This window comes from Schistocerca gregaria, chromosome 7 (assembly GCF_023897955.1).
Source record: "Schistocerca gregaria isolate iqSchGreg1 chromosome 7, iqSchGreg1.2, whole genome shotgun sequence".
Classification (NCBI taxonomy): Eukaryota; Metazoa; Arthropoda; class Insecta; order Orthoptera; family Acrididae; genus Schistocerca; species Schistocerca gregaria.
The window spans coordinates 102,697,660-102,722,459 of record NC_064926.1 but is presented as its reverse complement, the minus strand read 5'-3'; the positions used below and the strand labels follow the sequence as shown (position 1 = coordinate 102,722,459).

The following is a 24,800-nucleotide window of genomic DNA, read 5'->3' as shown; positions in this document are numbered from 1 at the left end:
GCATCGCTGTAGTTTTTCGCGTGCTAAATTGCGGGGTGTCGGTGACGTCCTAGGGCTAGACTTGTGATGTATGTTATGTTGAAAGGGAATTAACTGTACCAAACTTAAGAGAGCTTTCAGTTTGTTTTAGGTCTGTACATGGAATGATGCTGATATTTTGTCGATTGCGACAATAACTTGCTATGTGGGGAGATCCTCTGAGGGACTTGTATTTTACCGTTGCAGTGCAGTCCATCTGAAACGTGCGGCTTAAAACTTGGGGCTGCAGCTCTCTGATGTTATATATTAGTGTTTAATCGTAAACGTCTTGGATGTAGTATGGCTGTTGACGATTATGTAATTTTGATCGTTGGTTCCTTAAAGGAAGTATTTCGTTTTAAAATATGTGCTCGGCCAGAGCCTATTCAAATATGATTTTAACTCATCATTCAAGATTTTCTGATCTTGCTTTCTTAAAAGGCTTTCCGTTAAATGATTGTTATTTGCCTGGTTAAATGTTTGAGTGACTTAAAGGAAAAGAATTTATTTTGTAATTTGTACTGATTGTTCCTTTTGCGTAATACTTGACTTATGTGTTCAATAAATGTGTCTAGTGAATGGTGATGCACTGTTCTATTGCTAGCCTACCCCTTCCACTCCACAGCCAATTGAGCTGCTTTGTGTCGAAATTGTGTTCAGAACACCCCTCTGACCTGACACCTCACAATGTTTATGAAAAAACATCAATGAGACCTGGTGGTCAAGGAAGGCAGGATTCGGTTACGATTGTGAACGGGGCCGTAATCAGTTACTATTGGTTGGCTTTTCTTTTAACCACACACAATTTATTTAAAATCAACAACAAATTAAAGAAATGGTTCAAATGGCTCCGAGCACTATGAGACTTAACATCTGTGGTCATCAGTCCCCTAGAACTTAGAACTACTTAAACCTAACTAACCTAAGGACAGCACACAACACCCAGCCATCACGAGGCAGAGAAAATCCCTGACCCCGCCGGGAATCGAACACGGGAACAAATTAAAATAACGGCAATAATTTAAGAATTGTTTCACGGCTGAAGGCCTTAATGGCAATAAATTAAGAATTGATTAAACTTGATACAACGTAAAATTACTATTATTAAAATATAAAAGACAAGTGACCAAGGTCTTAAGCTCGCTACAAAAATACAATAGCCGAGTTAAAATTTTAAGACAAGTAACGACTCTCAAGGATGAAGGCATTAATGGCAATAAATTAAGAACTGTTTAACTTGTTGCAACTCGTAAACTACAGTTATTAAAATATTGGAAGCAAATCACCAAGGTCTTAAACGGTAACTGCTAAAATACAATTGCCACATTAGAATTTTAAGACAAGTAGCGACAGTAACGGCTGAACACCTTTAACGCCAAGGATGGCGATTATTAAAAAAATTTAACAATCATACTGTCAAACAGCAAGGCAATAACAGAAAGTTAATTTAAAAGTCAGGCAACTGATCACCAAACAAGTGAGACAAAATGATAGTTAACTTGGTAGGACAACCGTTTAGACTTGCTGTGACGCCAAGAACGGCAATTACGTTAAAAAATTAGAAACATACAATAACACAGCAGATAACAAGGTTAATCCAAAAGGACAAGCAATTAATCACCGAACTCGTGAGACAAATAATAGTAGCTTGGCAATATAATAATAAAATAACACAATAATAAAACACAATGGCTAGTCACAGACGGTGCTCCAGGAATCGACCACTCAGGAAGTCAGGCACAAACACTTTCGCGAGGGATGGGAAAGGCAGCCAAGAGTTGCAGTCACTTCACAAGATGGTAACTCAGACTAGATACAGTCAAATGAATGACTAATGATAATCTGCTGAAGCTACCTAACGTCCGATAACCAATGCAACGATGGAACACACCGCGCCAAAGCCGGAACCGGCTGTCAGCACTACGTCCTCAGAACGTTGTTTAGAGCGTGCGAAAGGAGAAAGGAACCACTAATACCAGAGTAGGAGAAACACCAACCGACCTACAAATCAAGGAAACTGTCAAAACCACTCACCTTACCGGACAGCAGCGGCAAGGCGAGGAAACGTGCACTGCCGTTACATACTCTAACCTCAAGAGCAGGTCACTGGGGCGTTAGCGGCCACCAGGCAGGAAAAATACCGCTGGTTGAACGTAACAAATAGTAACACATAGAATGCAGCAATTAGTAACAAGAAGTCGAGGAAAGCTAATTAGATCCACCTTCTCCAAGTACTCCACTCACTGCTCTTCGTCTCTGTGACACTACGAGCAGCAACACGAACCCAAGTCAGTGGAGAATCGCGAGATCTCACAATGGTGGAGGCTTCACTGCTTGCGACCACAGTCCTTCCATCCCGCAGCGCATGCGTGCCGCCAGCGGTCCCGGCGTGTTCACGCGCTGCCCTCTTGGCTTCTCCGGAGTTCCCAACTGAGCTGCTCACTTACACGACCCGGAAGAGCAATATCACCCCAAAGATAAGGCCACAGTTACTACATATCGATAACGCCGCTGCTGCCACTAGCAGACAGGCAACACTTCCGAAACCAAGTGGCGCCAGTCAACAGAAGAAGAATACGAACAACCGCAACCATGTCAGCTAAACGACACAGTCTGGCCCCAACAAAGGCCAGAAACCTACAACAGCACCAACGCAAGCCGCAGCACGGCTCAATCAATACTAAGAATGGAAGTGTAAATCTGTTGGGTGTGTACATTGAAAGTATTTGACAAAACTCTTTGTAGGTCGTGTACGAAGTGTAACAGAACATAGTAAGACTATTTCTGAAAAATTTCCATGTCTGCTTGAACACACTAACCTCAAAAAGTACTAGAAGATTTTTCATGGGAGTTTCACAGGCAACTAGAGCGTAGCTTGGGGCAATATACAGGCGTTGTTTCATGATGAATAGAGCAAAAAACATGTCTATTTAAAGTTTTAGAGCACTGCACAATTTAGTAGTTCGGGCGTTTATCTCAGTGACACGATGACCGATGTGTAGTACACCAAAGAACCAACAGGTGGCACTGTCAGCTTTTAATCTGGCAATCAGTGACAGAAGAATTTGTCGGAAGTTTATATCAGGGAAAGAATTATCTTTATAAATATAAACAAGTGATGAATTTATTTAGCTATGATAGATGGATTTACTGATTTCGCTTCGTAAATTAGAAAGATAACGAAACTGCTTTACTTCTTTCCACATGTTTTATTTGCATTTGGCTTCTTCGCTACGAAAAACTTTGTTGAGTTTCGTTTGCAGTTTGGTTGTCTATCAATTAGACTTTGATTTCATTTTCTTCAGAAATAAAATGTCTACAGAACGGTCGACTTATTCTTAATACACTAGCATGGCTAAAAAATTGAGAATTACGAGGGCTTAAGTATCCAGTGAGGATAGAGAGAACAGACTTGCCTTACCTCGCTCTTCCTGCCAAAAGCGAGACGTGATGTAACTATGATCTAAGCCTCAAGCATTATCTCGCTCTTCTCTATATAGTTTAAACAAGTCGTTCGGATGTAGATATTTAGTGCTACCCGTGCAAAGCTAGTCATTCACAAAAGACATTTTAAAGAATGATTTATCATCTCCATAAGTCATTGTAAGTTACTGACTCTGCCCCAAATGCACACCTTCTTCGGAAAATTTTTGGAAGGGACGATATCAGAGCAACATCTCATCAAAATTGGGGCTATGAAGACGTAAGTAATAAGTGAACCTTCCGACTACACTGAACTGTGAACGACGAATTTTTTATATACCGTTTACGACTTGAGTGTATCGGTAACACAGAGTACTGGCTGTACGCAGAACACGCATTTCTCTTGGTACTAAGTTTTGCTTTGACCATTCAGGTGTTTCCGGACACATGTCCACATAACATTTTTTCTTTATTTGTGTGTGAGGAATGTTTCCTGAAAGTTTGTCCGTACCTTTTTGTAACACCCTGTATAACTGAGTATGAGTCAGTATCACAATTAAAACGAAGTTCGAGAAGCGAAAATTTGTTGAAGGTAAAGGCTAGCGCTTTGTGCATTATCGATCGACTATTCAAGTAACCTGAACGTTAACAAACACATCTCTGAAATCATGCGACTTGGGGAAACCATACCACACAGAATCGTTGCTATACCGTCACCAATCCAGTATGAAGTAGGTGCTCATTTATGCCCATCAGTGTAGATGCTTTCAGACTGCGTGCGTGCGTTTTTAAAACTGTAGCGGTTCGAGCGTGCAGCTGGAAACAGACTGGTGAGGTCCCACTGCTGCGAGTGATTTCGGAACACCGCGGAATGAGACGTGTGCGGCCGCGGTTTGAGCCTCGCTGCAGAGTGTCGGCTGGCTGGACAGCGTTTTGCTAGCAGGTGCGCCTAATGGCTCGGAAGAGGCGCTAATTACGGAGCTGTGTCGCCGCTGCAGCTGCAGCTGATCCGCTTTGCGTCGCGGGCCGCCGCCGGCTGAGAGCCTTCGCGTGTCGCCGTGTCGCCACGCCGAGCTGGACCCGCGCTGCCCGCGAGAGAAGCGGCCAGTTGTGCTGGCCGCGGCGCCTGCAGGTAGGCACAACACACGACACCACTCGCAGCCCCACAAGACGTGCGAGCGCACACAAAGCGGGCCTCGCCTCAGAAGGCACAGCTGTCCTCAAGCCGGCGCTCGGTTCCAACACCACAGTGTGCACAGCTGCACCTGCACTCTTCAGCGAAGTCCTGGGCTGTGTGGTGCATAACAGAGGGTACTTTCCACTACCCCAGTTATTTGGAGCTTTCCCCTGTTCCATCCACATGTGGAGCGTAGAAAAAATCATTGTTTAAACGTTTCTGTGAGTGGTGCAGTTAGTCCAATCTTACCCTCGTGCTAATGGTTTGTAGTACATTCTTAGATTCCTCTCTCAAAGCTGGTTCCTGAAGCTTTGTAAGTAGGTTTTCATGGAATACCTGTTGTGAAGCCATTGTGCAACTGTCTTATTTAATGTTACTGCTAATGCTATACACCAGTTGTCAAACGTGTCATATTTTACAACGACATGTTTTCTGTCTATGTTCTCCCATCATCAAGTACTATAAAACAAGAAAACGAATCAATAGATTGCAATACTACACGTACTGACAACCATATGAATTTTTTTTATATCGCCCTGTGGTACAACTAACCTTAAAGCTTCTATGCCATTACTCATGGTCGAACGGTCGAAAGTAAAACAAACATCTCATGTTCACATGTCATACTCTCAAAGTACAGTTGTGAACTAAAGGAAGCTGCTTTCACGTACCAAAGATAGTACTTTCCTGCAAAATGTATCACACAGATCCCAAAGTAGAAAATTTTAAAAATGAATATTAGACCTATGTTGAAATCTGAGCATACATATAGTCTGTCCAACAGAAAACGTAACACCACTAAATCGAATAAGTTGGTGGCTGCTTCCAAGGAGGACATCGCTGAGCCCAGATAGCAACTTGGACACTTCTGTCTTTTTTTGTAGCATGTTAATGCATTCCTTTCTTAAAGCACAAAAAACTTCCACTTCCTCTAAATTTCGGAACAACCACTGTTTATGCTCAAAGTGCAAAATCCTCATCCTATGTGCGATGTTAGCCAATGTATGGTGATTATTCTTGAGGTTTTTATTATTATGTCCTTTAAACCTCAAAGTTTCTTCCTATTTACCACATGTATTTCATTTCACAATCGTGACACTTTATTTCATAAGAAGGGATGAAAATTACGTTTGAGGCAGACAAAAAACAGGAGCACAAGCTGAAGCATGAGACTTACAAGGGAGAACTGAATAGGAAAAGTGGAAGTTTATGAATTAAAGTGTCAGCATTGTGAAGTGCGTGGGGAAAACGGGAAATAAAGACGAGAATCACACGTTCGAAAACCTGTGCATAAAGTTCTCAGTACCGTTTCAAGGGTTAGTTTGCTTCAATATTGAAAACTCTGCCAGCTCAATTATTTCAAGGTCTTTCTAAAGCTCTCCCATGAGTCAAACAAACCTATGACCATTTGTAGTGCACTTCTTGGTGCACGCTCACTATCCCCTGCCAGTACTGTTTGGTATGGATCCCACATAACTGAATAATATTCTAGGAAGGGTCGTACTACGGTTTTATAAGCAATTTCCTTTGCAGTCTGACTGCATTTTTCTGGTATACTCCAATGCACCAAAGGCGTTCGCCTGCTGTGTGTTCATTCGATTTCGTAACCCTACAAATTGTTATACTTAAGTATTTGTTTGACTCATGTGATTCCAGGTGTGTCCAACTGATAGTGTAGTCACATGATGCTACGTTACGTTTCTTCCGTTTTGTGAAGACTAACAGCACATATCTGTACAATGACAACCTTTACACGGCTCAAATCTTATCAAGACCTGCCTGAATATTGTTGCAGCCAGCTACGGGGCTGTATGGGACTGTTATTAATATTGTCTGCCAAGTCATTAACATACAACACGAACAGCACTGTTCCAAACACTTTTCCCTGTGGAACGCCTGATATTACTTTTACATCTGTTATGTTTCTCCTTTCAAAATGCGTCCTCCCCACCAATAAATTTACGATCCAATCACAAATTGTGGTTGATACCCCAACGATTTTATTTACAATAATAAGCGTGAGGGTGGTACTGAATCACATTCTCTTCGCAAGTCAAAAAATAACATATCTCTCCAATTGCCTTCATCCATCGGTTTTGGAATATCTTCTGCGAAAGCACGAATCGGGTTTTACACGAACGACGCAGTGGGAATACGTGTTGGTAGGCTCCTAGGAAGGCATTCAGTTCGCGATATCTCATTACGTTAGAGCGCGGAATATGTCCTAAGACTCCACAACAGGAGGATACGCAGCACTTTGGTCGGTAGTTGCACTAGCCATGATGCTGCTGGAATATGCTTCCCTCCCTATCACCTCGAAGTGACTTAACCAGCAATTAGAGTCGAACATCTGTACGGCGATTTGCAAAGTATCGATTCCACTGTGTATTCTGTCTTATACTTTCTCTCCCTCTCATTACTGTAATCCCACAAATGACACATCACACATGATCAAACTGACCAGCTGGAGATCCTTGTGCACGCAAAAACTGAATTACACCACGCACTTCGCAACTGGTTAGGAGAACGCTTTTCGAAGCCATTGCCGTTTGCTTGCACTCAGAGTTAAAACATTACCGAATCAAGCAATGACTTCTGCAGCTTCGCAACCAATCAACAGACGGCGCTACAATGCTCCTACTTTGCTCAGCTGTTTCAGTTTACACTTCAAGAAACGACTCTTGCTTTACGGATATGCCACGTGCTGACACAATCAGATCCTTCCAAATCAAATGCAAATGTTTGTCATAAATACGTGCCTGCATATAAGATGCACGAAGAAGAATAGGAGGAAACGAAATTAAATTTCAAGGGTTGAAAGAGTATGCGGGGTTATTTCATTTATTACAAAACTAGGTCATCGAACCCATAGTTCTACCATTCCTAGACCGGGAAGGGAACTTGCTGTTCCAACAGGACAATGCACGTCTGCATGTATCCCGTGCCACCCAACGTGCTCTAGAAGGTGTAAGTCAACTACCCTGGCCAGCAAGATCTCCGGATCTGTCCCCCATTGAGCATGTTTGGGACTGGATGAAGCGTCGTCTCACTCGGTCTGCACGTCCAGCACGAACGCTGGTCCAACTGAGGCGCCAGGTGGAAATGGCATGGCAAGCCGTTCCACAGGACTACATCCAGCATCTCTACGATCGTCTCCATGGGAGAATAGCAGCCTGCATTGCTGCGAAAGGTGGATATACACTGTACTAGTGCCGACATTGTGCATGCTCTGTTGCCTGTGTCTATGTGCCTGTGGTTCTGTCAGTGTGATCATGTGATGTATCTGACCCCAGGAATGTGTCTATAAAGTTTCACCTTCCTGGGACAATGAATTCACGGTGTTCTTATTTCAATTTCCAGGAGTGTAGATATTGCACGATTCGACCAGTCGGCCAAATATAAACCCACACTGAAACACCTTTGAAATTCTCGTAAGAAAATGGAACATCTAAAGCAGTTCTTGAGATGTCATTAACTGTGTAGCTATTAGTTTCAGTGCTTCAGTGCACCATCTTCAGGCCTTAGTTGGTGCTGACGGGGTCATCGTAGTCCATATATACGAGGCATCAGCGGACAACATAACTGTCAGTTCACAAGTTGGTGGTTGGAGAGACGAACCACAGTTACAGACAGACTATCTGTCCATGCTGTCAGTTGACAGTTGATAATTGGAGAGACATGACAGTTACAGCCTCATAAACCAGTTTTGCCGGCCACTGATGCAACGTACACATGGATCATGATAACCCCATGAGCACCAACTTAGGCCTTAAGAGGGTGGTCTGAAGCGGGCCATATTCCCTCAGACCTCTAGGCAAAAGGATGGACATACAAAAACCTATCAAATATCAGGTGCTGATAACGCTGTCTAATACGAGTACGTGACATCTCCGTGTCCTACACAGAAAACTGACGCTGATAAGGGGGGGTAGGACGTCAAACGGGACGACTTTGAGCAGGAGAGACACCACAGGACATTTTAATTTCCACTGTCTATACTTTTAAAAATAAATTCATAAAACTATGTCAGAATGACCAGAAAGGATTGGCTGGTTCAAATGGCTCTGAGCACTATGCGACTTAACTTCTGAGGTCATCAGTCCCCTAGAACTTAGAACTGATTAAATCTAACTAACGTAAGGACATCACACACAGCCATGCCCAAGGCAGGATTCGAACCTGCGACCGTAGCGGTCGCTCGGTTCCAGACTGTAGCGCCTAGAACCGCACGGCCACACCGGTCGGCCAGAAAGGATCCAGGATTTATACTTTTAGTGGTGTAAGTTCAAAAATATAAGAAAATAATTTATTTTTTTTAGATTTGTATTCCACCTTTTTTTCACTTACCATTGGCTGCATTTGTTGCTATAGGTACACTTTTCTTCGTAAGTAAGGGAGATTCTGCGATGCAAGTGTATGAAACTCTAGAATTTTCGAAATCTATAAAAAAATTGTGGTAAAAATTGAGATATTAACTATAAAATTTGAGTTTTTTTCTAAACATGAAGTTTAATGTATAACAGCACATTCATTTTTTCATAAAATAAATAATTTCTAGAGTTTCATACAGCTGTAAGTATGGTTTGTATGCTGTGCAAAATTCATCGAAGAATCTCTCTTACTTATGAAGAAACGTTTACCTATAGCAACAAACGCAGCCAATAGAAGTGAAAAAAATTGCTATGTTTTTGAAATTTCAATGCTATGATTGTGAAACCTGAATCATCCTTGGTCATGCTGACAGTTTTATGAATTTATTCGTAAAAGTATAGACAGTGGAAATTAAAATGTCCTGTGGTGTCTCTCCTGCTCCAAGACGGCCCGTTTGACGTCCTACCCTCCTTAATGCATCTTTCAACCCGTACCAGGCCTGCTAACAAAGCTGAAGACGAACAACACTAATGCACTCTGGTGGCTGTTCCAGCTATAACAATGAACTACAACATTTTACATACCAGCCTATGTTGCTTACGTGTGCGAAGTTACACGGGTTCTTAACTTTTGTCAGGCAGTGTATAAGAATTTCTAGTGCAAAAGCTGTGAGGTGCAGTGAAATCTCGGAGTGGCAGCCGTGCAAACACACAGTGTCTGGCCGACTAGCCGCATTACGTCACGACTGCGGCCGCAGCTCGTTTGAGCTTGTGGAGAGTGAAGTGAGGAGGAAAGGGGGGGAGGGGGTTGGGGGATGGGGGATTGGTAGGAAAGAAAGTGGCTGCGCTGTGGCTGCGGCTGCGGCGTGGCGCGCCCGCCGCCGTCTCGCCGCGTCGGCTGTGATCACCTGTTGTGGCGGGCTGCGGGCCCTCTCCCCGTATAAAAGCCAGCAGCGGCAGCGGCACTCCAGCCCCGCAGCTGGGGGCGAAGCCGTGCTTTTAGTACGACAGAGACAGCCGTATTCATTCCCAATGTGAGTAAGAGAGCGCGCGCCGGCCGGATAGAAAGGCACTCAAATGCTTTTAGAGCGAATGAGTTTTATCCCGTAGTCAATACAGTATCTCTCCTCCCCTCCGCTCCTCTCGGGCCTTCCTTCTTCCCGCCGTCGCCTTCCGGCCCCGAAGAAAGCGTCAGTGCTGCCAACTCCAACAGCGGGACGCTGCTCCGCTAAATGCAGCCGCGAGGCGAGCAGAGCCGCCCAGAAGTCGTAACTGTGAGGACGTGCCAAGCGCGGCGGTTGCACGTCAGTCGCTCCACGCTCGGCGGAAATCTCACAGCGTGCGGAACTTGAGCAATGATAGCCATATTTAGAGTTCCTCTCGTAAACGGCTTAGGGGAATAATACGAGGACACTGTCGCGACTTTTATCTCACTCCCGTAACTACAGATCTACATCTACATGACTACTCTGCATATCACATTTAAGTGCCTGGCAGAGGGCTCATCGGACCACACTTATTCTCTGTTACTCTAGTCTTGAACAGCGCACGGAGAAAACGATCACCTATATGCTTCCGTGCGAGCTCTTATTTCCTTTATACTATTATGACGATCGTTTCTCACCATGTAGGTGCTTTCGTCTTCGGAGGAGAAAGTTAGTGACTCAAATTTCATGAGAAGATCTCGCCGCAACGAGAAACGCCTTTGTTTTAATGATGTCTACCAAAATTCTGTATCATATCCGTGACACTCTCTCCCCTGTTTCCCGATAATAGGAAACGTGTTGCTCTTCTTTGAACTTTCTCGGCCGCGTGTAGTGGCCGTGCGGTTTGAGGCGCCATGTCACGGACTGCCCGGTCCCTCCCGCCGGAGGTTCGAGTCCTGCCTCGGGCATGGGTGTGTGTGTTGTTCATAAGTTAGTTCAAGTAGTGTGTAAGTCTAGGGACCGATGACCTCAGCAGTTTGGTCCCTTAGTAACTCACACACATTTGAACATTTGAACTTTCTCAATGTACTTCGTTAATCCTATCTGGGTAGGATCCCACACCGCGCAGCAGTACACCAAAAGAGAATGGTACAAGGTGCTGTAGGCAGTCTCTTTAGTAGATCTGTTGCATCTTCTAAGTTAGTTTGCTGCAAATAAAACGCTGTCTTTGGTTCACTTTCCCCGCGTCATTTTCTGTGTGTTCTTTCCAACTTAAGTTGTTCGTGATAGTGATTCCTAGGTATTTAGCTGAATTTATGGCCTTCAGATTTCACTGATTGCCGGCCGGTGTGGCCGAGCGATTCTAGGCGCTTCAGTCTGGAACCGCGCAACCGCTACGGTCGCAGGTTCGAATCCTGCTTCGGGTATGGATGTGTGTGATGTCCTTACGTTAGTTTGGTTTAAGTAGTTCTAAGTTCTAGGGGACTGATGACCTCCATTTGAACCAACCATTTCACTGATTTATCGAGTAACTCAAGTTTAACAGATTCCTGTTCTTATGGGGATCACCTCAAACTTTTCATTTTTAGAATTAACTTCCAATTTTGTCACCATCCAGTTATTTTATCTAAGCTGGTTAAGAGGGAAGAGTGGCCGGTGGCAATTTTCACGTACCTAGCTATTCCGCTGCATCCTCCTTCCTCCATCTTCCGTCATTCCGGGAAACAACAACGCAATTCTTCCTCAAATATTGCAGCTGTCGAAACGTAAGGAAAAGTTGCGATGGTAAATAGTAGTACCATAGTTTTGACGGATGCAACCTAAATTCTGATTCTTCGTCGATAGATGTGGACCACACTGTTCAGACTGCAGCTTCCTTTAGTTTTCAGAGAAATAATACGGCACGATAAGTCTACTACAGGGAGAATTATCTGAGTCTAGTGAACTATTGTTAGCGTGTACCGGGTGAGCTTCTCGTGTACAGCTCTGTCGCAGAAACAAACCTGTATGTCTCACCAGATTAATCGGCTGACGCCACATGAGCAGCTTTGATCTATTCAGCACCCGGACTCCACAACTGGGCCAAAAATACCCTTACCTTACCGCCAGTACCCAGTTTCCGCACCTACAGGCGGTAGTTCAATCCTCACAACACGTTAGTTTACCATATTGTACAATGGAGCAGTGTTAAACTAAGTATTACATTTGCAAAAACGTAAATCTTATCTCAAATACCCTATATGACATAATGGAGACAAAGCAGTGGTTAAAAGAAAGAAAGCATATAATAAAGAACTTCAGTATTCTACGTACTTAGCGTGCGCTTGTATGTGATGGCGACACTTAACATTTATGGCATCTCCCTTGGACGCCTATGTGGTACTCAAACAATTTTGTAAGGCCTGCGTGTTATATCTCGCGGTTCTAGGCGCGCAGTCCGGAACCGCGGGACGGCTACGGTCGCAGGTTCGAATCCTGCCTCGGGCATGGATGTGTGTGATGTCCTTACGTTAGTTAGGTTTAAGTAGTTCTACGTTCTAGGGGACTGATGAGCTAATATGTTAAGTTCCATAGTGCTCAGAGCCATTTGAACCATTTGAACCTGCGTGTTATAGGCAACTATTAATATCACCATTGTTTGCCTTAATGTTGTAACCTGTATGTGTCCTAAGATCCGATCATGTCGGCTTTAGTTTAATCGAAACCGGTAATCATGGAATAAAAAGAATTCCTGCGATCTTGGCTACCAGATTATTGTGCTACAAAAATCAACATGGATTCTGCAGACAAAGTCCTGCGAAACTCGGCTCGCTCTGTTTCTCCGTGAGATCCAAAAGGCCGTGGACAACGGCGCTCAGTTTGATGTTGTGTTCCTTGGTATCAGTAAGGCATCTGACACCGTCCCGCATTACCGTTTAATGAAAAAATTACGAGATCGAAACAGACTTGCGATTCAGTTCTAAACTTTCCTGCAGATAGAACTCAACACGTGGCTCTTAACGGAACAAAATCGACGGATGTAAAGGTAAAATCCGGAGTACCGCACGAAAGTATGATAGGACCGTTGATGTTTACAATATACAGGGTGATCAAAAAGTCAGTATAAATTTGAAAACTGAATAAACCACGGAATAATATAGATAGAGAGGTAAAAATTGACACACATGCTTGGAATGACATGGGGTTTTATTATAACCAAAAAAAGACTAAGTATTGCTATGGGGTTTGAAAGATCTCTTGTCCACGTCGTTTAGTGGTGATCGTGTGCTCAGCCGCCACTTTCATCATGCTTTGCCTCCCAGGTCCCCAGACCTCAGCCCTGCGATTATTGGCTTTCAGGTTACCTAAAGCCGCAAGTGTATCGTGATTGACCGACATCCCTACGGATGCTGAAAGATAACATCTGACGCCAATGCCTCACCATAACTCCGAACATGCTTTACAGTGCTGTTCACATTATTCCTCGACTACAGATATTGTTGAGGAATGATGGTGGACATATTGAGCATTTCCTGTAAAGAACATCATCTTTGCTTTGTCATGCTAATTATTTGTATTCTGATCAGATGAAGCGCTATCTGTCGGACATTTTTGGAACGTTTCTATTTTTTTTTGTTCTAATAAAACCCCATGTCATTCCAACGATATGTGTCAATTTTTACCTCTCTACCTACATTATTGAGTGATTTATTCAGTTTTCAAATTTATACTGACTTTTTGATCACCCGGTATATAAATCCTCTGGTACAAAGCGTCTGAAGCTATTTAAGGCTATTCGCAGATGATACATTTGTGTATACCAAAGTAGCAATGCCAGAAGATTGTAAGAATTTTGCAGAGCAACCTGCAGAGAAATAATGACTGGTGCGGGCTCTGGCAGTTGGCCCAGAACGTAAATAAAAGAAACATATTGCGCACAATTAGAAAATGAAATCTTCTATTGTACAGATACATTATTCATGAAAAACAGATGGAGACAGCGTCTGCCGTAACTATCCAGAGCGACCTTAGGTGGAGTGACCATATAAAACAGATAGTGGGAAAAGCAGACACCAGACACATCGGAAGAATCTTAAGAAAATGTAACTCATCCACAGAAAAAAGTGGCTTATAAGGCGCTTGTTCGCCTGGTTCTTGAGTATTGTTCATCTATCTGGGATCCCTATGAGGTAGGACTGATAGAGGAGATAGAGAAGATCCAACGGCGCGTTTCGTCACGGGATGGTTTAGCCGGCGAGAGAGCGTTACGGAGATGCTAAACACAATCCATTGGCAAACGTTACAAGAGAGGCGTTGTGCATGACGGAGAGAGTTACTATTGAAGTTTTGAGACTGCATTTTTCAGCAGAAGTCGGTCAACATATTACTTCCTCGCACGTACATCTGGCTTATTCACCACAAGGAGGAAATTCGAGAAATTAGATACTTACCGACAGTCATTCTTCCCACGCACTATTAGCGAGTCGAATAGGGTTGCAGGGATTAGATAGTTGTAGCAAAAGTACCCTCCGCCGCACATTATGAAGTGGATTGTGGAGTATTATGTAGATGTTACTCCAGTGAAATCGAATGACTAGTCCACGTTCGCGCTCTCCTGACTAATCCATTCTGCTGTCGCTGTACCTCTACTGACAAAGCAGAACTCCTAGTACAGTTTTATTCTGGCTGGTTGTACTCTGGCGACATCCGATAGTCAGTTCGGCATTATGCAGGATGTACGAGTACTTTTGTTGGATAGTGTATATGCGCGCTCTCGTAACTGAAAGGCAAGTTGCGGAATTCCTAAGACTCTACAAGTGGACACATTCTGAACTTTTTCTGAGTTGCGGAGTTCGTGTCCGCTCAAATAAATAGATTTATACGTTTCCCAGAGTTACAAGTGGCATTTCTCCGAAGTCACAAAACGTAAAGGGAATCTGAGGACAGGCGAGGTAGGTTCACGTCTTACAGAGGTGCGAGCAGAGCGGCCTGCATCAGCAACTTCTCTGTTCCGCAGAGACGGCGAACGGTTGAGATACGTTTTCCAATTTTCCCGCCACCGATAATGGTGCCATGGACGCTTTCAGCACCGCAGACTTCCGTAGGCTAGAGCCCCTATCTTGCCATTCGGATGAACAACACAAGTTTTAAAAGCGGAGGTGGGATGAAAGCAGCACACGATACGAGACGCAATGCAAGATATGGAGTTTTACGTCTGCTGGGCGAATACGGCTGCACGCAGACAGTACAAGGAAGCGAGCAACACACATACACACACACACACACACACACACACACACACACACACACACACACATACACACACACACACACACTAAATATGATTCTGGCACGATAGGAGGGGGGAGAGAGAGAGAGAGAGAGAGAGAGAGAGAGAGAGAGAGAGAGAGAGAGAGAGAGAGACGCGGGCTAGAGAGAGGGAGATTATACAAGGACGGTTAAAAGTTTCACAGTATTGTAGAAATATGTTGATTCTTAATTTGAGGCATCACCGTCGTATCGTAGTTAGGTATGACGACTTTCAGCCCGAAAGAAGTGTACTGCAGATCTCCGTTGCAAGTTTACAAACGTACACATGTCGTCTCGAATTATTTCTCTGTCTAGCTCATGGAAACAGAATTAGATATGTGGAAAAATATTAAATAATGTGAGTATAACGCCGAATTTTAAGGAACAGTACAAATGTGCACACCAAAAAATTTGTGGATTCCTTGGTAAATTATTTCGTGTATTTTATTTGTTTAGTTCATTTATTATCCTCAAGTAAACGTAGTATTTATTTTCAGGTACTTTTGACACCACAATACTTGTACACGCACAGACGAGTGTATGGTGCAAAAGGCGCAATTTCGATGTATTCTGAATGCAGAGCATAACAGGGCTTGTACAAAGACTTGATACACACATCAAAAGAAGTTTTGCATCACCCCAGTTCCCACAACTCCTCAAGATAGACGTTGACTGTGGGTATTGTATGACACAGGCCCTTTGACGTTCAGAGATGTCACTAAACCCGCCCAAAGATCTAAAGAACCATACATGAGCAGCGCCTGTTAGACGGAGGGTGTCCGACAGCCCATCAGCTCCAGTCATGCCACCAGCAAGGAGGTAAACGGGCTGTGTTGTCTGTAGTTCGACTATGCCTAGACGGCCAATACCGCGGTCCGATCGCGTCCGTGCTGTTACTTTGTGCCAGGAAGGGCTCTCAAAAAGGGAAGTGTCCAGTCGTCTCGGAGTGAACCAAAGCGATGCTCTTCGGACAAGGAGGAGAAACAGAGACAGGAACTGTCGATGACATGCTTTGCTCCGTCCGCCCAAGGCCTACTACTGCAGTGGATGACCCCTACTCGTAACAGCTGTACGATACGTGAATACCATCACCCGACCGATAGTGCAACCGTATCGGCAGCTTATTGACGAGGCATTCTTGGTGGACGACAATTCGCGCCCCCATCGTGCACATATTGTGAATGACTTCCTTCAGGATAACGACATCGCTCGACTAGAGTGGCCAGAATGTTCTCCAGACGTGAACCATATCGAGGTCATTAGAGACGGAGCGCAAGCTCAGCTGAGGGAAGGGTGGGGAAGGAAATCGGCCGTGCCCTTTCAAAGGAACCATCCCGGCATTTGCCTGAAGCGATTTAGGGAAATCACGGAAAACCTTAATCAGGATGGCCGGAGACGAGATTGAACCGTCGTCCTCCCGAATGCGAGTCCAGTGTGCTAACCACTGCGCCACCTCGCTCGGTGACCACTATGAATGCAGGCCTGCATCAATGCAAGATGACGTTCTGCTCGGTATTAGATGTACCGGTGTGTACAGCAATCTGGACCACCACCTCTGACTGTCTCGCTGTGTGGTAGTACAACGTCCAATGTGCGGTTTTCATGAGCAATAAATAGGATGGAAATGCTGTCTATGTTGATCTCTATTACAATATCTGTACAGGTTCCGGAACTCTCGGAACCGAGGTGGTGCAAAACTTTTTTTTGTGTATATACCTTTCAAGTCAGTAATTGTATACAACTTAATTATGGTCTTTGCACTATTTAAAACATGATATTAATAATGATAAGAGAAATGAAGAATTTCACTCACGTGCCTTTCGTCTTATTTTGGTCGATAATTTGTCGGAAAGAAAACTTCCTCAGGAACACATCATCTCCTTGACGGAAAACAGCGACAGACAATAAAATGAGCAGCCTTAACAAAATATACGTCGGATTTATGTAATCAGTACAATAAGGTAAGTCGAAGTGGAAATATGACAAAATTATAGAAAGGAGCTACCATGTTCGGACTTCCCGATAACCACACTGTGAACGAAGTTGTCTGATTTGTCCGTGCTTCGAAGGAGACTTTTCAGCGTGTCAACAAATAAATCGTGTACCACCTCTTAACCACGTACAACGGCGTAAAAACAGTGGTTGTAAAAGGATACAAACTGACGGGGACCACGGACGAGTGTGACACCGTGTCAGCGAGAATCTGTTTCAGACGTGACAACAACTGCAGCTGTCAGTGAATGCAGATCCTTCTTAACCAGCTTTCAAGCGAACATTGCGAAGGAAGCTGCATGAAATGTACGTTTGGAGTCGGCTCCCTCGGAAAGGTCGTGTGAAGCTGCACGTCCCCATTGTGTCGAAAGACACAGGAACTGGACAGCAGCGGACTGCAGGCGCTCCTTTCAAATGAAACGAGGCGTTAGATGCACCGACAGGCCAATGAAACAGTGGAGAGCGACTTCAGACCAGACAGTTTTGTGGGTGTTCACAGTCACGTTCCTGGTTTGACGCCCACGGTGTCACCCTACAGCGACTCGACTGGGGCGTTGTTACTTGCTAAAAAAAAGCCAACAGCCTTGATCTCATAATTATTTCTTTACGTAAGACAACGGGTTTTGACGAACTTCGCTGTCATCTACAAGTATTAAAAAAACCTTCTTGTTTTCATATTTGTTCATTTTCGTCGGACCTTGCGCCAGGTTGTTAGGTGGATAAAAATTTGATCATCATAAAAGGTTTATCATTTTTTAAATGTTTTACTTCCGAGAAACTTTTTTTGATGTTCTGAGTTTTAACCACATGACAACCTTGCATGAGGTCCAACGTAAAATGAACACGTTTCATAGCAAAATCTTTTCTTGGACTGAAGATTACAGCAAAGTCTGTCGAAATCGGCTGTCTTAAATAAAGAAATATTTATGCGATCTATGCTATTGAATTCTTTTTAACAAGGAATGCAGATCGCTCCTTCGGTATTGTCAAAATGAGAAAATTCACCCGATATTAATTCTATAGAAGATGCCTGTTACTATTTCGCATAGTCGATGAAAAGTAACAACCGACAAGGCCGCAATTTAGAAGTTCCACGGGAACTCCACACACTATCAGAACGTGAGATTGCGGTCCATGTCTGATGACCTCATGTTCGTAGGGCATCGAACGCCAAGTTTGCTCCCTACCTGTTCTCAAATGAGGTAGATTTTTTTGCATGTAGAGCATGATGCTTATAACCCTGCAGTACGTTTCCCTACTTCTCAACCTTTGTACCTTCGACAAGTCTGAAGAATTTCGTTGGTGAACGAAATTATCTGAACCTTTAAAAGTGTGATAACAGAAAGTAACTAAAACGGATTCTCCATTAACTGCATTTATCGTGAATATCTCGTCCAGCGCAAAGTCCCAAGCGACTGGAGAAAAGCGCACGTGACTCCTTTTTATAAGAAGAGCAAAAGAAAGGACTGGCAAAATTACTGATCAGTATTACTAACATCGGTTTGCTGCTGAATCCTTGAACGTTAGAATATTATAAATTTTCTTGAGACCGAGAATACTCATGTCCAACAATCAGCATGGTTTTAGGAAGCACCGCTCGTGCGAAACTCAGCTTATCCTTCTCTCATATGATGTACTGGGAACATGGATGAAGGACAACACGCATATTCTGTATTTCTGTATTCATGGACAATATTTGACACGGTGCCCCATAGCAGGCTGATATAGAAGGTATGGACATATGCAAGAGGTTCACGGATATGTGAGTAGCTCGAAGACATATTAAGTTACAGAAGCAAGTGTGTTATCCTAGATGGCGGGTGTTCATCGGAGACAAGGTTATCGTCAGTAGTGTCCCAGGGAAGGGTGATAGGACCGCTATTACCCTCTATATACATACATGGAATGGGGTTCACTGTGGCCTGCAATCTGCGGTTGTTTGTTGATGATGCCGTGGTCTACCGTAAGGTTTCGAAGTTGACTGCAGGAGGATACAACATGACTTAGACAAAATTTCTAGTTGGTGTGGTTGATAGCAGTTAGCTCTAAATGTATAAAAATGTACGTTAATGCAGATCAGTAAGAAAAACAAACCCGTAATGTACGGATACAGCATTAGTTGTCTCCTGTTTGACATAGTCACGTCGTTTAAATATTATGGCGTAACGTTGCAAAGCGATATGAAATGGAACGAGCATGTGAGGATAGTGGTAGGAAGGGCGAATGGTCGACTTCGGTTTATTGCGAGAATTTTGGGAAAAGGTGGTTCACAATTCAGAGACATGATGCTAGAGTTGTTAAACAAGCTAGTGTTGCTGAAATGCTTCGGGAGATTCAAATCAGAAGCTCTGGAGGGAAAGCGATGTTCTTTTCGAGGAACACCACTGAGAAAATTTCGGGAACCGGCATTTCAGTCTGACTGGAGAACAATTCTGTACCCTCCAATATACATTGCGCATAAAGAAGACGAAGACACGAGAAATTACGCTTCATACAGAGGCAAATAGACAGACGTTTTTCCGTCGTGCGAGTAAAACAGGAAATTAGCACCGTAAGATGAATCGCGGAGTATCGATGTTGTAGTAGAGCTTCTCGTGCGCTTGCAGACACTACATCTGGTTACCTTAAATAAAGTATATGCTGGGCAGAATAAATCTGGCCCGCAAAATATTTCACGCACCTTAAAATACGCAACCCAACTGCGCCAGGTGCACACGATGTGAGTTGCCTACCTTGAGGTGCAGGAAATATTTTGTGGGCCAGCTTCATTTTGCCCACTGTAGCAGAAGCTCTGAGCGCTCGGTTAGACGTCGATATGTGGCCCGTGCAGCCAGGGTATTGGAGGCAGCAAATAAGATTAATCTGGTAGGCAGCAGGACGTGCTGTCTGCGCCGTCGGGTAATCAGCGAGGCGTGGCGAGGCGGCAGGGCCCGGTATCGCGGCGGCCCGCGTGTGTGCTGAGCGGCCGGCGCTATGCGCGGTCACGTCACGTCACGCCGCGTCACAGCCAGTGTGCCACAGTGCGTGCGCTCCACACACAGCCGCACGCGGCGCTAATTGCATTCTCATTGGTGGGCGGCGCGTGAAGAGCGGCCAGCGGGCGCGCCCCGGCCGCAGACTGCACAGGGCACCACAGCCAGCCGCCATCTGCCATCTGGCACTGTGGTAGCCGCGCACCAAGGCAGGCGTTATCTGTGACTTCATTCCTTCTGCTGTGTTCTTCTGGTCTTGTTTCCAAAGACGCAGCTCACCTCGCTAGTCTATCATGTGTAACCCTCTTTAGCTCTGTGTAGCTTCTGCAATCTACACGCACTGGAACGTGCTTTCTCTGTTGAAGTTGCGGTCTGCCTCTACAATTTTTACCCTGCACGTTTCCTTCCGTTATCAAATTAACGCTCTTCCATGCCTCGGGATGTGTCCTACTGGCCGATCCTTTCTTTTAGCCGTGTTGCGGTGTCCTCGATCAGATTTACCTGTGCATTAGGTATTCTATCTACCCATTTAATCTTCAGCATTATTCCGTAGCGTTAGGTTGGAGAGAAGTCTTCCGAAGTAAGAGTGATTTCAGGTATGCCGCAGGGGAGTGTCGTAGGACCGTTACTATTCACAATATACATAAATGACCTTGTGGATGACATTGGAAGTTCACTGAGGCTTTTTGCGGATGATGCTGTGGCATATCGAGAGGTTGTAAAAATGGAAAATTGTACTGAAATTCCAGGAGGATCTGCAGCGAAATGACGCATAGTGCAGGGAATGGCAATTGAATCTCAATGTAGACAAGCGTAATGTGTTGCGAATACATAGAAAGATAGATCCCTTATCATTTAGCTACAAAATAGCAGGTCACCAAATGGAAGCAGTTAATTCCATAAATTATCTGGGAGTTCGCATTAGGAGTGATTTAAAATGGAATGATCGTATAAAATTGATCGTCGGTAAAGCAGATGCCGGACTGAGATACATTGGAAGATCCTAAGGAAATGCAATACGAAAATAAAGGAAGTAGGTTACAGTACGCTTGGTCGCCCACTGCTTGAATACTGCTCAACAGTGTGGGATCCGTACCAGGTAGGGTTGATAGAAGAGATAGAGAAGATCCAACGGAGAGCAGCGCGCTTCATTACAGGAACGTTTAGTAATCGCGATAGTGTTACGGAGATGATCGTCTCTCCTGCAGAGTCTTCCACTGGAGTTTATCTCTCAGTAGCTCGGTGCGGGCTTTCGTTAAAGTTTCGAGAACATACCTTCACCCCGGCCGCGGTGGTCTCGCGATTCTAGGCGAGCAGTCCGGAACCGTGCGACTGCTACGGTCGCAGGTTCGAATCCTGCCTCGGGCATGGATGTGTGTGATGTCCTTAGGTTAGTTAGGTTTATGTAGATCTATGTTCTAGGGACTGCTGACCACAGCAGTTGAGTCCCATAGTGCTCAGAGCCATTTGAACCATTTTGAGCCATACCTTCACCGAAGAGTCAAGCAGTATATTGATCCCTCCTACGTATATCTCGCGAAGAAACCATGAGGATAAAATCAGAGAGATTAGACCCCACACAGAGGCATACTGACAATCCTCCTTTCCACGAACAATACGAGACTGGAATAGAAGGGAGAACCGATAGAGGTACTCAAGGTACCCTCCGCCACACACCGTCAGGTGGCTTGCGGAGTATGGATGTAGATGTAGATGTTTCAAAAGCTTCTACTTTCGCCTCGTCTGAACAATTTATCGTTCTCGTTCACTGCCGTACAAACACAAAAATCTTCACAAAGGTAGAACAGCCGGATGACCTTTCGTAACATTCACTGACTTAAACAAACCTCCTTCGTGAGTCATTCCATCTATTAGTGAATACCGTATCAAACTCTCTACCGTAGATCCTGAGATTAGCCGTCATATAAACATACAGACAGAAAAACGCGGCGGGGGACTTTAATTCCTGTACGCTGCTTTGGATGATAAGTTTATCTTCTTCACAAAGGTTTCGTTTGCTATACCCAGTCTTCACTTTCATCTGAACTTAGAGCACCAGCAGTTGTTTACTGTCTCATTTCCTAATTTAATTAATTCACGATTTCCTGATGTAACTCGACTACAAACCATTATCCTTATTTTACTTTTGTTGATATTCACCTTATAATGTCTTTTTCAAGACATTCGACAATCCATTCCACTGCTCTTCCAAGTGCTTTGCCGTCTAAGGAAGCATTACAATCCCTCCGGCGAACTTCAAAGATGTTATCTCCTCTTCCCGAGATTCCAGTCTTTCCCTAAATGTCTCCCTGTCTCAAATACACTACGAGTAACAAGGGACAGAGGCTGAAACCCTGCTCCAATCGATTCTCAACCACCACTTCTCCATTTCATGTCATCTGAGTCCTGTGGCTACAGCTTGCTTTCTGTAAAAGTTGCTGATGATCTTTCGCTCCCCTTAGAATTCATAAGAGTGTAGTCTACTCGATATTGTCAATGTATATATAAGAAACACATAATTCGAAGAACTTCTACACATGTAAGTGTGTGTCTGGACTACAGTCCGTAATATTTATTCTTAACTGATACCTGTTTTCGTTAGTGTTAGGCCAGTCTACTTACGGCTGCGTTGTACTAAGGTTCAAAATGGTTCAAATGGCTCTGAGCACTACGGGACGTAACTGCTGAGGTCATCAGTCCCCTAGAACTTAGAACTACTTAAACCTAACTATCCTAAGGACATCACACACAGCCATGCCCGAGGCAGGATTCGAACCTGCGACCGTAGCAGCCGTCCGGTTCCGGACTGAAGCGCCTAGAACAGCTCGGCCACAGCGGCTGGCTTTTAGATTTTTATAAGTGCTTATTTTTCATTACTTTCTATTTTAGAACGCCCCATTTAATTTTTGTAGATGTTGTAAATGACTCATATCTCTGTTTTCATCTCAGTTGGTGTTTTGTTTTACTGCCAGTTAAATCTCTCTACATAACAAAAATGCTGCAGATGCGCCATGTTCTGTTTTTCTTTTCTTTTCGTTTGTAGCTTCTCCTACAGACTTCTCCGTAGACTGCTCTACAATAGGGTGTCACAAAACACAGGGAAAGGAAATATTTCTTTTTCGAATGACAAACACTGTATTCAGTTTATTTACGTATTTGATTTTCGCTTGCCATATTTCTGTACTTACGTCAATACTTACATTTCAGTACAAAAAACATGTGTGAAGGTTTGTTTTATAAGCGAGTTATTAAAACCCTAGCATTTTTCGTATCATTTGAACGGAAAATAATGCGGAAAAATCTGAAGACTAGAGAGCTAGGAAGGGTGTCGCAGAAGGAAATACAGGGTGAGCACAAAGTCTTGGCCTGATTATAACAATTTATTACAGAATAACAGTTTGACATAATATTTTACATTTGATGCCGTTACACAGGTTAGTATCACTAGTTTTCTTAACACCACTTACGTTAGTAAACTTCAACGTGTGCTCCCTTGGTAGCTCGTAGAATGTAGAGGAGGTATTGTAGTTCCCGCCAGGTGTTTCGTAATATATGTTCTGTCACCGTACCCACAGCAGCTTGTATCCTAGCCGTCAGTTCGTCGACGTCAGCAACTGGTGTGACGAAGACTCTGTCCTTGATATAGCCACAGAAAAAAAAGTCAAGGGGCGTAATGTATGGAGAGGGGAGTAATGTCTGGAGAGCGGGTTAGGTAGGGTGTTGGACCATTCCTTCCAATCCACCGATCTGGAAATGTTTCATCCGGGAAATCACGCACTATTAAAGCCCAGTGGGGGAGGGGGTGTTCCATCTCGGTGGAAAATTATCCATGATTGATAATCTTCTAACTATGGGGCAATGAAATGTTGCAAAACGTCTAAGCAAATGTTAGCGGTAATGGATTTTTCCGCGAAGAAAAACGGTCCAAAACCCTTGTTATGCATGAGGCCACACCAAAGAGTCACTTTTTCGCTGTCTCGCTGTAATTGTACAGTAGAAAGTGGAGACTCTGAACCCCATATATGGACATTATGCCTACATGAAGTTGGATTCATCGGTAAAGCATATGCGATTTAAGTAATGGTTAGCGCCATCAATCCTGTTGAGAATCTCAGTTGCAAAATCAGCAGGTGTCAGCGGATCATTCGGTTGCAAGGCCTGCACGATTTGCACTTGTAGCATGCAACCCAAGCCTACCGTGAAGAATCTTCACCACACTTGCTTGCGATATTTGAAGTTCACGTGATGCTTGACGAGTTCATTTAGAAGAATTCCGTTGAAACTATTGCCGAACACGATCAACAGTTGCATCACTCACACAAGGCCTGCAGCTTCGAGGACGATCTTCAACGCTGCCTGTTTCGTTAAACTTGGCATATCATCGCTTTATTGATTTAACGTCAGTCCGAAATTGACGCTGAACACTGATGGGCGATTTCGTTTCGTGAAACCAAAGGAGACATTGCGCTTTCTCCTGCTTCGACGCTATTTCGCCAGTAACTAACCTATCACACTGCGTCGGTGTTGTTGAACACTAACGACATCTATTGGTCCCAACAACTAGTAACACTGACCTATGTAACGGCATCAAATGTAACATCATGTCAAACGGTTGCTCAGTTATAAATTTTTA

At 44.0% G+C, this 24,800-nt stretch overlaps 2 protein-coding genes across 3 annotated transcripts in view; both read right to left on the bottom strand.

Moving 5' to 3' along the window:
* The window catches only part of LOC126281633 (LIM domain only protein 3-like), a 1,631,617-nt gene that overhangs the window by 633,730 nt on the left and 973,087 nt on the right, over positions 1–24,800 (bottom strand). The window lies entirely within an intron of this gene.
* Positions 1–24,800, bottom strand: part of LOC126282306 (uncharacterized) — a 155,676-nt gene that overhangs the window by 16,709 nt on the left and 114,167 nt on the right. Inside the window, exon 4 of the mRNA XM_049981961.1 lies at positions 4,419–4,567. Within this exon, the coding sequence (XP_049837918.1) occupies positions 4,419–4,567 (149 nt within the window). The remainder of the gene's footprint in view (positions 1–4,418; positions 4,568–24,800) is intronic.